Consider the following 14,466-nt stretch of genomic DNA (forward strand, 5'->3'; position numbering starts at 1 on the left):
AACCTGTTAAGAGCAGCTCTTTAGCAACCCTAAGAAGTAAACAACTCTCTGTAACAGCCATATAGGCAAGTGACAGCTTTCTTATCCTACCGATTACTTTTTTTTTTTGTGCAGTGTGTGGAAAGATTCCTAATGTTGTCCTATTTTCAACAGACGTAGTTTAAAAACCTGTTATCCGTTTTTGGATAGCAGGATATTGTTTTAGTTGACTCAAAAACGAGCTGCAATCAAAATCAATGATAGAGGAGATAACCAAAACTCAGTCAGATCAATAGGCAAGCAGATACATTAGAAAACAATTGTCACGTTCCTGATTCATATGAACTGTATCTGTTCAACTGAAGATAGTGAAGCAGAGTTAAAAATACAGAATGAACTTTTTATCCACACATTTCTTCAGTTTTTAGCTAAATACTCTCTAATTTGTAAAATATTTGAGTTTTTCAACTTCTCAGCTGTATTTTGTTAATAGATAAGGCATAAAGGTAATAATCCTTACTAAAGCTTGTATCTTTTTCTCATGTTGGTAGTTCAAATCACAGCATTATCATGTCAGTCAGGTCCAATTCCCTGCACACCGTTGGTCCAACTTTGACATTTGAACACAGAATCGTAGAATTATTTAAGTTGGGAGATAACTCTAGAGTAGTTACATGTCATTTACATGTCAGCAATATTTTAAATTACTTATTCTGCTGTGATTTATTTTGCTTTTACAGTTGCAAAAGTTTGTCACAATAGTTCTATTTATAGCTTGTTTAACTTTCATGATTCCAGGTACTTTTTTTCAGTTTGGATTAACCTAAATAATTGTCCTCCAAAGTTCTGCAACTTAATTCATTTTTGCTTCACTGAGTAACCAAAAGATTGAATGTGTTTGCAATAGTCATAAAGTACTGCAATATTGAGAACACTCACTCTTACCCCAAAAACATGTTCTGGAGGAAGATCATGGACTGTATAGAAGTTGATTTTTATTCAAATGACCCATGCCAGTTGCACCATCTAGTTCTTATTTATTACAATTTTTTGGATATGTTCACCACTAATACACCAGTAATACAGTTTCAATTTCCAGGAGTCCCATCGATTACTTTTTAAATACTGAAATGAGTTCCATGTGTTATAAAAAGTATAACTTTGTTTCTCTGCAGTATCCCAATGTGCCTGAATCACTTTATAGCCCTCAGGACTTACATTAATTTTCATGATTTGGCATAACCTTACAATCTGTCTGGTTTTCAAATTTAATCTTTGTTCTTCTCGTTTAAAGCCCATTTAGAACCTTTTGCTATTTGTATCTTTCATATCAATTTCTTTGATACCTGGTTTGTCACAAAAGCCTTTGGAATTTTGTCATTTTAGCTAACCTTACTTCCTGCTATCTGAACATTGGCTCATACCTGCACTTGGATGGGCATTTTCGTTGGGTGTTCATTACTTTCTTACTTGAAAGGAGGCTGACATTTTGCCACACAATCACTACTGTTAGTTAATGTAAACTGAAAACCTGTTTGATCATTTATTCTCCTATTATTTAAAAATTCACCAGCTGATTTTGAAGTATTTTTTTAAGAAGTTGTCCTTAAAAGTATGCCAAGGAATACCATGCTAAGGACATTCCTGTCTTGTAAATGAGAACTGCAATTTAATTTCTGTTTCTGTCGCTAGAAACACAACTGAATAAACTCATGTACAAATAGAATCGCTTCACTGCTTTTCTGTTTCTATAATATACTTATTTAAGCTGATATAAACTTGCATAGACTAATCACAGATCTACTTAACCAAGCTCTACAACTTGAAAGACAGACTGCCAATTTGAAACCTTACCCAAATGAACAATTCCTAATTCAACCACATGAGATAAGTCAGTGCTAAGAATGATGTTTGATTAGCATTCAGACTATACTGAATTCTCACAAGGCTCCTAGTCTTGCTGGCTACTGTTACTTAATGCAAAGACAGCAGGTTCAGGGTTCATCAATGATATTTTAATGCTTTTCTTCATAAATCAGATAAGGTAAAAAATGAAAACTATACAAAGTTATGGTGTGTTATGCTACTTACAAATTGTCAACTAGTTCAGAAGAAAGAAAAAGTAGGCTTTTATCTGTTCTGTGATGCAGACTACATCTACTACAACTATCTTTTGGGGATTTCCAAACCTTAATGAAGTTACCTCACAAGAACTTTACGCTATAGTTGAATTATAAAATGGAATTGACATGAGATAAAAATCCTATTTTTCTTCTTAAGTACTCGGTGTAAAATATCACTCATATATCTAAATGTTTTTTCTCTAGGGTTTTGCTTTGTACAATTTTTAATACAAAAATTTTGAGCTTAGTTTCTGATTACTTTCTCACTAGTGTTCCACTTACTAATTTTTTAATCATCCTTTACGTAACCAAACCTTTTAAGGTAGGCAGGTGTTGAATAAATTTGGGGCAATTCTGATTTAAAGAAACTGAAAATACAGTCCTTTTTTCCCTAGGTTTCATATGCCATATGAAGAGTGTTGTTCCATTTATCATCCCAAGAGGTTGATTCTCAATAGCTTCAGGAAGGAATACACAAAAATGTTTTCTAAGATGCCAACATGCCTTTCATTACTTTTTTCAATCCAGCACTCCCAAGGCTTTTTTCCTGAATCCTTTCCTCTTCTCTCTTGCACAACTCTTGCAACTATACTCACTCTTATGTCTCTTACCACTCTCTGTACTGTTTGCCTTTTGAAAAGTGACATCTGTGATCCGTCACTGCTTCTCGCTTGCAGGCCTGAATATGGACTTCAGTACACAGTCTATCCATTTTGAGGACTTCTGAGTGACCTTAACAAGACCTATTTCTTTTGGTCAAATTTGGCCAAAATTTATCCAACATTCAGAACTTGCACTAAGTTAGGATTAAAAAGAAAAAGAGCAGATAGAAAGATAAAGCATGACAACAAAACTTTCGCTCTCACAAGACACTTGCCTAAAATACTTCTCTGACAAAGATACTATTTTATCAGTTCCCTCCTAAAAAGTAAAAGTGTAACAATAGTCTTTCTGCTCCTGCAGAAACCCCTAACTTGCAGAGTTCCTGAACTACCAACATGTCTTTGTAACACATGTGGCTTTCAATAGTATTTATCTTCTCATGTCATTCTGGTTCTTTGAAAATCCTACCCATAATCAAAACCACAATGTAAAGATAGACAGTGCTCTTACTGTCTTAACACATGATGAGATTTCAGTAAATGTTTTCCCTTTTGGACTTAACGGAAGCCTGAACTGAGTGTAATGATTTCTGCATTTGAAATAGCTCTGTCTCTAAGAAAACTAAGGCAGTAGCACCTACTGAAGCCTTTAGAGCCTCCATTCCCTTTTCAGCCTTTAGAGCCTCCATTCCCTTTTCAGCAAGCTCAGGAGAGGTGTATTATAAAGACCTATATTTCTGTCTCACTCTGTTGAAAACTTCTCATCACTTATTGAAAGTTTGTTGTGGCAATTGCCACATCACTTTGAGAGAACATCAAAAAGTAAAGATTTTTCCCTTCCTCAATTGTTTAGATACGCAGCACGACAGCTGGAAAGTTTACAGATGAAGTGACTGCACAAATTGACATCATATAACAGTCAGCAGACTATTAAACTAAGAAAAAATCAAGAAGCTTACTAGTAATTTATTTTTCCTTTTATCTTTATATATTCAAACTGCTTTTGAACAGTGCCTTATTTCATCTAAAAAGCCTATATCAAAAGGGGTACCTGCCTAAGAGGAGTTTCAATTCCCTAGCTACCAGAAAATATCATACTATGTATTTGTAGAGGGAAATACACTTTTATAAATGAAAAGGGGTTTTGCCATGTTATCCAAGTTTAGTCATTCAAGTAAACAGTAACCACAGTTGATGATTTAAAAGTAAGATCTTACATAAGGATAGCTGAAATTACTTAGGAAAACATAAAAAAAAGACCTTTACAGCAATATTGAAGAAAGACTGATTTTGGATTTGATTTCAAATAATTCCACTGAAGCTTATTCTCTATTTCAGTCTATTGTTAATTACTATATACTTGAAAATTCTTCCAAATACTTGCTTTGTATATTAGGTTATCTTTTCTGGAACACAAGATAGACTACTTTTATAATAATCCTTCAACATCTTCAGGGACTTATCTCTTGCATGCATATGCTCATTGGACATACATCTGAGCCTGTACCAAGCATGTATAAGCACGTCAAAAACAAGACAACATGCAGACAATATTTTATATCTCATGACCTAGAAGTTTGCAACAGGTCATGAGAATGGAGTTAATATTTGCACTTGGTTGTCCACATGTCTATTGGAGGAGTGCTCCCAGTTTAGATAAGACATTTACTGTGTTTTTGAGCTAGTGGTTTATAACTCCCAATCTTGTATTGTCCTAATATGAACACTTGGAAGATTCATCTTTCAATGAATTAGTAAAAGTACCTCCATATGCAAGTCTAAATGGAACAAAACTCTCAAGGTATGAGTAGACAGAAAGACATTTTAGTTAGCCATAAATCAAACAGGAGACAATAAAACTGCTATGTTGTTTGAGATTCATAGCAGTGAGGCACACATCACCCTAACAATGCATCTGAAAGAAACAGGGATGCATTTTACATCATATGATCTACCAAAAAAAATCAAGAGTGTAACTTTGCAATAATGGAAAAGGAAGTTTTTCTGGTCTTCAGTCATAGAGGAAAATGTAATGGAAGTATTAATAAAAAAACCAGGATAAATCACATATAATGTTTCCTCCATAACTATTACAGTAATAAACTATTACTAATTTGCATACTACTGGAAATTTAAACCCACTACCATTTCTTACAGGAATTAAGAGTACTTGCAAACAAAATACCTATGGTGTTGAGGTTTGTCAAGTATTTATGTAATAGTAAATAGCAGAAAAAGGAACATTAACACAATGGCATTTATGGACATGCAATGCCAAAAACATGATATTATAGTAAATATTTTTCTTTGAATATTACATATTTATTGCTTCATATGAAATGTTAACAAAATAAATGTGTGTCTTCCCATATGGGTAGGAAACCAATGCAATAAAATGCAGCTTTTCAAATTTTTTATCTTTTCACAACACTAGAAAGAAATCAGTGGGCTGATGGCCTAAAGATTGAGAAACAGAAATATAAAATGCAAGAAATGCTTCTGCCTTAAAAGCCTTAGTATAGCTTTCAGCTGTTTCACATGTTGGAAAAACTGTTTCAGAACCATTTGCCTACAAGCATCTTTTCTTTGTGACATTCTGAATCTATTCAAAAAATATATCTTGAGAATTAGCTGAAATTTTTAGGTAGTTTTTTTAATTACTCAAATGCAAAAAGACAAAAACTTTTTAGGACTTGGTGAAGTTATACTGAAACAAATGAAATGTCCAGCCTTGCACTACAGCCTCTCTATATAGAATTAATAGTACCTGCATTAATAGAAAGAACAACCCCCCATAATAAATGACACATTATCAGGGTGATAACTCATAGTGCTGGAGGTGCTCTGGGATGTCTTCTACCTGGAAATGGCACTAGCCATTTTCAAGACATAGGAAAGGTTTGGATGAAATATTTGCAAGACTGGAATTCAACTCCACAGCTGGCAGTTCAGAGTACCCCTGTTTAAAGATTACTTAAAAACAGGTAATATTACTTAACCAGTATGCTGTAATGACCCGTGTAATACATGAGGAAGTAATTGAAACTTGAATGCAGGTTATAAGTCCCCAAAAATCTAAGAATGCTTCAGTTTGGATTGAAACTTATGCAGCCAAACAAAGAACTCAGATTAACACGTGAAACTTTGTAAAGATTGCTTGAGACCTAATATACTTCTAAGGTAATTTTACTCTCAATTTACCTCATGCTGTCTTTTTATATTCAAAAAAAAAGGATTTTTTTTTCATTTAAACACAAAGCACGCTAATATTCTTCCCTACTGTGCATGCTGCAGTACAACTTTTCGAGTTTGTTTTTTAAATCAAATAAACTCTAATATTAGTCCAATTTGTAGCTCTTTTGCTTACAAGAAGGTTGACAGTTAAGCGAAAAACCTTTTTTACAGTTTATAATGGAAACTTTGTTTACCAATCTGTAATTTAGCATCTATGATTTAATGCTCATGAGAAAAGTTTGCCCTTAATCACTAACCTACTAGTGTCAGTTTTGCTGCTACACTGGGGGCAACATCAGTCTTCTAGGAAAATAGCAAAATCATGCTTCAAAGGTAATATTTCATATGAACAGCATAAAATCTGTGATCAAATATGTGAACAATTATTAGTACCACCGCATAGAACAAAGCCAAGAATCCTTTTCTCCCACTCCATGCTCTCCACAGATTTCTAAATCTACAGAATACCAGCAGTGTTTCAGCTTCTCCTTATCAAGAAATGTAGGGAAGTAAGTCCCTGCTATTTGGAAAATAATTATTTCAGTGGTCACATTTAGACTACCTTCATTCACTTCAACACACTTAAACAATTCTCACTGAACAACATGTTTGCTGGTCTCCTTATGGTCCTGCCCATGCACTGAACTGTTATCAGTCAATTGCCTTCTATACAGACATCAAATCTTAATCTAAATTAACAATGACATAAGGAGAACTCACTGTATAAAATCCCCACATATTTGCTTCTTGAACATGATTGGATAGATAGCACAATTATATACACCAAACATTAAAGAAATACATACATTTGCACTTCTGCCACCAGAAAATTTACTTAACAATGGCTGTATTTAAAGGAAAGTATTCCCCATTTTTCTCCCATCCTGCTAAAAATGCTGCTGACATGGAAAACAACCTCCAAGAACACCATTCCTTCATCAAGAATAGACTTGCTATAATTCCTCATACAATTAAATGAGAACCAATAGTACACTTAGCCTATGTAAATGGTTTAATTACAATCACCATTCAATGGGTGGGCTTGATTGATTATAGCATGAAAGAGCACACAGATGTATTTTATGAAGAAGTTATTAAAATACAAATTAATTTAGTTTAATATGGCAGATTTGGGATTGCACAAAGGAACTTCATGTCACAAATTGTAAGACAATATTAAAAGTATTGCTACAAAACAAACAAACAAACAAAAAAAAAACCCCTGATCCACTGAAAAAACAAAGGCAAACATTCATCTATGTAAAAAAACCCCAAAATAAATAAAACTAGTTTCAAGAAATGACTGCATCTCCTGTAATTCTAATTTCAGATCATGTAAGCTTTTCTGCTTCTGGACAGGTTGTCAACAGGAGTCAACAGCAGGAGCAAGTTGCTGTTAAAAAACAGACCTCATTTTCAACTGTCCAGCTACATCTTTGTCTAAAAGTAGAAATATTTCCCATATAGAAGTTGCAGGACCACCTTTTAAAACTTGCTTCATTTTAGAATTGAATTATATTCTTTAATCTCCTATTGTGAAGCAGATTTTTGTGGCCTTGAATCAGTGCAGGTCTTCCTCAGAATCCTTTCATATTTATCAATATCCCTTATGAAGGCCAGATAACAGAACTAGGCAGTTCGTGCAGCCTGTCATTGCTCTGCAAGGCAAAACCAACTTCTTGCTGTTATTCAATAACCTCCACTTAGACATGAATAAGGATCACATTTTGCTCCCTTAGGCTACTGCATTGCTCTGAAAACTTAGACCTATCTCATTAAAATTCCAAGGTTCTTCTAAGAGTTACCACTTCCTAAACATATTTATATCTTTACACATACAAATGTCTTTCTACGGAGTATCCTACAAGGCACCTTGAGGACAAAAACATCTACACAGTATCAGTAGCTTGATTTCAAGATCAACACAACTGAAAAAAAGGGAAAATACAGACATTGCTGTTACACTCTGTTCTCTCAAATCACTGTTCTCCAGTATGCTTCACAGAAATGGAATTTGCTTGAATTAAAATACAAATAATGAAAGTCCGTGTATAAAACTTATATTAAGAAATAGAAATAGAAATAGAAATTGATCCATTTTTTTCTGCAGGATTTTATAAAGAAGATTGAAACATGGGAGCAAAACATAACTCATACAATTGTATGCAAGTTAAAGGATTTTTTTAGGTCAATACTAAATATTCATCTGATTTGCATAAAAGAAAAACTACTCTCAAGGAATATCTAGTTCATGGAATGAAAGTTTTATTTATTGCAATTAATTCTGCACAACTTTTTATGCTTTGATTTTGCAATTTTTATTTAGTCCTTTTGATACTGTTGCCTGATAGGCTTTAATAAATTAAAAATTCATTTTGTGTACCCACAGCATCCTCTTTCTTGAATTATACATATAAACATATTAGTTAATTCATATTTTAAGATTATAGTTCAATTAATACTTAAAAGCTGGCACTACCAACAAATGAAGAGCTCTGCCATTTTTTTCCCCTCTGGGTATCCCTTCCTTAAAAGCATTAATTCATCAAATCATAGCTAGAGGCAGCAAAATCAATATTCAAGGGTAACTGCAGGAAACTTTGTTTCAGGTTTCCTTTTTCAAGTTATCTTTCATCTCAGTGGCTTGTAGGCCTAATGGGAAGGAGTACATACTGTTATTTAAAGCATGTAGATGGCTTCTTTATTTGCACATCCCAAGAAATGCAGATAGAACTTCTAACTGTACATTAATCTGTCCTTTCTCTTAATCTGTTTTCTTTTTCCATTTATTGTACAATTCCATTTTTTTTATCTAGTTATTTTATAGTCCTCTTTCAATGTATTATTGGGGAATGCCACTGTAACATCATAAATCAGCAACTAAAAAATTATAAGAAGAGGCCTCCTCTGTTTTAGCATGTTGCAATGACAACAGAACGTTATGACCTGACTAAATAATTATTTTAAAGAACATTAATCAAAAATTTCATTATAAATATGTCTTCACAAGTTCCCTATATTTTGGCTCTTATTACTAAGAAATCATTCATGCTTCTTATAAAAATTCCTACCTAAATTATTAATGAACAGTTTGACCATTGAAATCAAAGGAAAAATTAACTACAAGATGCAATTACAGGCAAGACAAAATTTTAAAATTAAAAAGAGCATGCATACCATCATCTCTTATTAAGATTTTTTTTTCTCTAGAATGACTGTATGACTGAAACAAAGGAAAATGAGAAATTATGCCATGGTGTGAAATAACTGCTCTATTCACAAAAACCTGTGATAGAATTCTCAATCTTTTAATATGCTTAAACTAGAAACGCTGAACTTGATTATAGAAATGCCATGTCAAACACAAAGAACAATTCCTGCCAGACATGACACGAGCTGAGATGATCTCTAATTCTCCTCACAGATAAGAATATGCTTTACTAATCTTCTGATATCAGATTAATATCAGCTTGCTTATTTAAATTCACCCTACTTCCCAAATTCCAAAACCAAGCTTAGCTTCTATGCCTAGTTAGGAGAGGACTGGACAAACAAAATTTCAGAAATATATGTATTCTCAGCTTATATAAGCTTCTTAATTCTTTGTAGAAGATAGTAATATCTAAATTGTTTCTCTGAAGATAAATTTCAGAAACTTCCAAATTTTGTGCTGCTAATAAAACTAAAATAAAAGTGTCAAGTAGAGGCAATTTAATTAAAAAGAGGAAAGATAAATGTACAGATTTAAACAATTTTGTCATGAACCACATTTTACTGAACTATTATCTATGCAGGTCTGCAAATTACATGAAAGCAACTCTTTTAGATTATATGCTTTTCTGACTTTTTGTCTATTTCTATAATTTAGATTGAAATCTTCTTAAATTATTTACTTGTATGAATACTTTCGAAACATAACTAAAAAACAATTTTTATTAAAAAACCCTATACACAGCATAGTAAGTACACTACATAGGAGAAACACTGAAATGGAAATTTATACATGTCAATGCATTTTTATACATTTATTTTGAAAATCTAAAAAATACGCCACTGACTTGAGAATTTGTGGAGGAAAAGAAAAATTAAAGGTGTGGTTTTGCAGAAAAGCTGCTGCTAACTAAAGTCAAGAATTTCAGACTTATTTTGTCCCTGTAAAGATACAGGGAATAAAATAAATAAATATATAAGTAAATAAAAATCTATATAAATTTAGGGAGACATAAAAAACATAGAGAAACCTTCAGCAAGATAGAATCTCTTTCAAATTTATCAGCAATTAAGTATCCAGTGTAGATTCCTACTGAAGCCACATGGAAACTAGTAAAAAAAGATTGATTGTCAGTATCATTCTTCCTCAATGATCATGCCATTACAGAAGATTCAAATTTAACACAGTTTATAGTGTGTGTGGCTAGTCAGTAGGCTAACTCTAGAAAGATATTCTTTCATAGCTGTCTTCTAGCTCTAGAACATCAAAACTCAGATTAGTGGCATTCATTATTAGAAAAAAAAATGATCACATAAACATATTTCATGCATTCAGCCTTCAAACTACTCATCCTGATAGAAAAACTCATTGGAAAAAAAAAAAAAAAAAAAAAACCAAAACAAAACTGTAGGGAGCTAAAGTGAAACACTATTTGTACTTTTACCAGCAAGAGTCCATATTGCAGCAAATCATGATCTATTTTAACAGATTTTCATAAAAATATCTAGTCTTTTAAAGCCACGTGTGCATCAGTGCTCCAGAACACTGTTTTCCAGCTTATTATGCTAAATAGTTGCTCACAAAACTGCCTGCATCTAAATTCTGGAGTCACATAGTCTGCTGAGAACCATGCCCAGATGGTAGTTTCACTTGCTAACTTTGCCAAACATGAATAAAACTTCATCTGGAAATCTCAGTATCAGTTTTCCATCTCTAGTTGCTTTTATAAAACATTCAATCATTTCTAAGAAATATCTTTTGGAAAAAAATCTCATTCACAAAATCCACTAGAACTCTCAAAGTGAAGTTTGGTAGCATCTTGAAGCTTTGAAGAACAGATGTTATTTCAATGTGCAAATATTGTTTCAATGTGTAAACACACAAGTAAGTTTACACACAATCTGTAAACTGGATTTTCTAAATCTGAGTAACTTAATTTCAGATCTGTAAAACCTTAATAGTTACATTCTTTAAGATTCCATATGCACTGGGTATGCAGTGTACTACTGAAAAGACTGATGTTGATATGTTTTGACTACTAATCACATGGAAAAAGATGTAATTTAAAATGAATGCTGCTTACTTTGAGAGAAACAAAGATATCTGATCCTCCAAACATCAATGCCCATCTACTTATTCTAAGCAAATTGTTCAACCTGGTATGAAAATGGATCAATTTCCTGACCTACAAATAAAATGCATTTTTAACATTGCCGCTGTTTTTACAACCCGTGTTCTGCATCTGTTCAGCTTAACATTAAGAATTATTTCAACTATTTCATTACTTTGTTGGTGTGTGAATGACTACTAGATACTATTTTCTTTATATCTATTTTGCTTGATATTTGAAACATGCTTTATTTTGTTAAAAGTTTATCAACAACAGCCTCTATTTAATACTCTCTTCCCATAAAATTGGATTAATATCTGGCATGCAACACAGTGGCAGACTGCTGAAGGATTATAATTTAAATCTGAAATACAAAACTTTTGAATTAAAAATACTCTGCCAAAGCAGAGATATCTTAATAAAGAAAATGTTTTTTTCAATAAAATGCAGAAATAAGATGCTTACATATACAACTGCACTCATGGTTATTATGCTCCACGTAACACTAAAGAAATAACAAAACAATTCTACGTGACTGAACCTGCAAAAAAACAAGGAGAAATTATTTGAGTTATTAAGTCTTACCTGACCAGTGTCCAGTGGTGGAACCTGATCTGTCAGTACATGTCTCGCTCACGGGCCTAAATACAGTCTCCCAGCCACCGGTAGCATAGCGCCAATTCTGGGACTCCAAAATAAGCGTTCGCTGAGTGCCGTAAGCGATCATGAAGCAGTAAACTACATGATGAAGTTGACAACCATAGCCACAGCCTTTGTTGATATTACACACAAGTTTCTTAGCTTTGCTGCAATCCTTCGGGTTCTGTAAGGATGGATGAAAAAGTGAAGCTGAAGACAAGATACGCACAAAGGCGTACTTTTTTTCCTGAAAAACTGACAAATGTCATAAATCACACGAGCCATCCTGCTATAATACATCTCATATTAAAATGGATGAGTAAGCTTCAGCTGCATGAAAATTTTATGTGAATTTTTCACTGTGAACGTGAACAGTTATTGAACATACTTCACTATCCTAATGTAAAATAGAATACCTTCAAGATTTTAAATTACTTTCTCATTTGTGAATCTGTCAGAATAAGCCAACATTTGGACTCAGAGTTCACATTTCATCAACATGATTTTCAGTGTTGGAATGTATATTCCTTTGGCATTTTTCCAAGTTTGTTAGTTCTGTTACAATAAGCATGGATGTCATCCAACAAAAGAAAATTTCCACCTGCCTACATGGTACAGAATAAAATAAATGCTTATTAATGGACTACTTCCCAGACTAGCTGACCACATAAACAAAGGAGAGAATTTTAATCTGCATGTACTCTCTATAAAATAATATACTTCACTTCCACAAACCAAGAAACCATAACACAGGAGGCAAATGCCTACATTATATGAATGCTATGTTTAAAAGTACAAACTAATAAATATTTTTATATATGTGGACAACACAACAACATAATCAACAAAAGTTTTTCTTGCTGTAAAATACAGTGCTTCGCTGTACACATTCATGCTTGCATGCTTCCAGACATACTTCTAAATTCCAAAAAGGTTGTCCATAGAATCTCCAGAATGAAAGTTAGTTTCAGATAAGATGCAAGAATACCGATATTTGAGCATCAATATAAATTCTGTTCCTCTCACATCTAACTTTAAATAAAATTTTCAGTAAATTTGCAACAAATCAAATCAAGTTTTTACAAAAAAAAAAAGATCTCTGTCTGGAGAACTGAGATCCCTCCTTCAAGTGATCTTAAAGATAGTCTGAATATTCTGAGTACTAAAATATTTTAAAAAAAATTTAAAAATTGTGAATTCAGTTGTGTAAAGGAGGGGAGAATAATTCAGATCTGGGAAATAAATTAAAAAATACCAAACCAAACTCCAAACCCTACAACATGTGCTATAAATTCAGCATTTTATTTTTTTCATTTTAAGGAAAATACATCTGATTCAAAGCCTACCTAGGTATGAAAACAATAAATTAAACAAAATTTCCATTCCTTATTTTTGTTCCTCAGACCAGTACTTCTGCTATCACAAATTTAAGGGATAACTTGAGACTAAATCTATCTTTGAAACTATAACAAATGTACTTCTCACAGTTTTTCCAGAGAGAAAGTGGGGCTTTATAGTATTCTGTGCAGGTCCTCATAGAAAGAATTCCATGAAACAATACCTGGTCATACTATTAGCAGTACTAGTAGTATATTTTTATTATTATAATTATCATCAGTATTATCATATTTTACTTGGTTTCAGTTATTAAATTGTTCTTATCTCAACCCACGATGAGGTTTCTTTGTGGGATTTTTGTGTATGGTTTTTCGGGGTTTCCCCACCCCTACCCCCAATTCTCATCCCTGTCCCACCAGGGAAGAGGCAGAGTGAGGGAGCCTCTGCATGGTACTTCGTTGCCAGCTGGAGTAAAGCCACAACACTAATTTGAAAGGGATAATCTCTGAGAATTTTTAGAAAATATCAATAGGTAACATTTTCTACACTTGCAATTACCTTCAAATGCCTGTGTCCTCTTGAAAATTAAAGCATTTAATTGATGGCATATTTGAGTTTTGTCTTTTATAAGGAGTGCCCTTCTAACTTTGTTTCAGGAAAATGTAAGAGTTATATAATAGTTATGAACAATATTACAGAAATCAAGTAGGAATCACATAATGAAACATAATAGTGTGACTGCTTATCAATGTTAATATAATGCACTTACTTGGGTTTTAACATTATTCAAAGACTTAACTAAAAACTATATATAAATATTAGTTTGTGACAAACATGAAGCTAGTTAAGCTAATTTCTTTATGCCTGTGGGTTTTTTCAAATTGCTATACTCAAATAGCAAAAAGACAAGGCAATATTTGGGCTTCAATTACCTATTGAGAATTTAAAAAGAAAGGGAAGCAGAGAAACTTATATATATTGCAGTTTCAACTGGTATTTCCTGGAAAAGGTGGAATTATTAACCATCGATAAGGAAGAAAAATTACATTGCATCAGAACAGCTTGTGTGTTCATTAGCCAAAACTGCCATAAGCAACCCATAAAGGTACTGAGCTGATAAAGGGTAACAGCCAATTTCAAAACCAGCAAAGACTGACAGAAGATTTTTCCTCCTGGCCCAAAGTCACAGAAAAGGATTATGTTATTTTTGACTTGAATGAGCAGTGCACT

General features: G+C 33.0%; 1 protein-coding gene across 2 annotated transcripts in view; it reads right to left on the bottom strand.

Moving 5' to 3' along the window:
* The window catches only part of FUT8 (fucosyltransferase 8), a 116,312-nt gene that overhangs the window by 20,675 nt on the left and 81,171 nt on the right, over positions 1-14,466 (bottom strand). For both annotated transcript variants that reach the window (XM_027719590.2, XM_027719591.2), the window contains one exon: positions 11,845-12,082. In XM_027719590.2, coding sequence (XP_027575391.1) covers positions 11,845-12,082 — 238 coding nt within the window. The remainder of the gene's footprint in view (positions 1-11,844; positions 12,083-14,466) is intronic.

The sequence above is a fragment of the Pipra filicauda genome, unplaced genomic scaffold, assembly GCF_003945595.2.
Source record: "Pipra filicauda isolate LSUMZ 115617 unplaced genomic scaffold, ASM394559v2 scaffold133_size2016399_pilon, whole genome shotgun sequence".
In the NCBI taxonomy this organism is placed as follows: Eukaryota; Metazoa; Chordata; class Aves; order Passeriformes; family Pipridae; genus Pipra; species Pipra filicauda.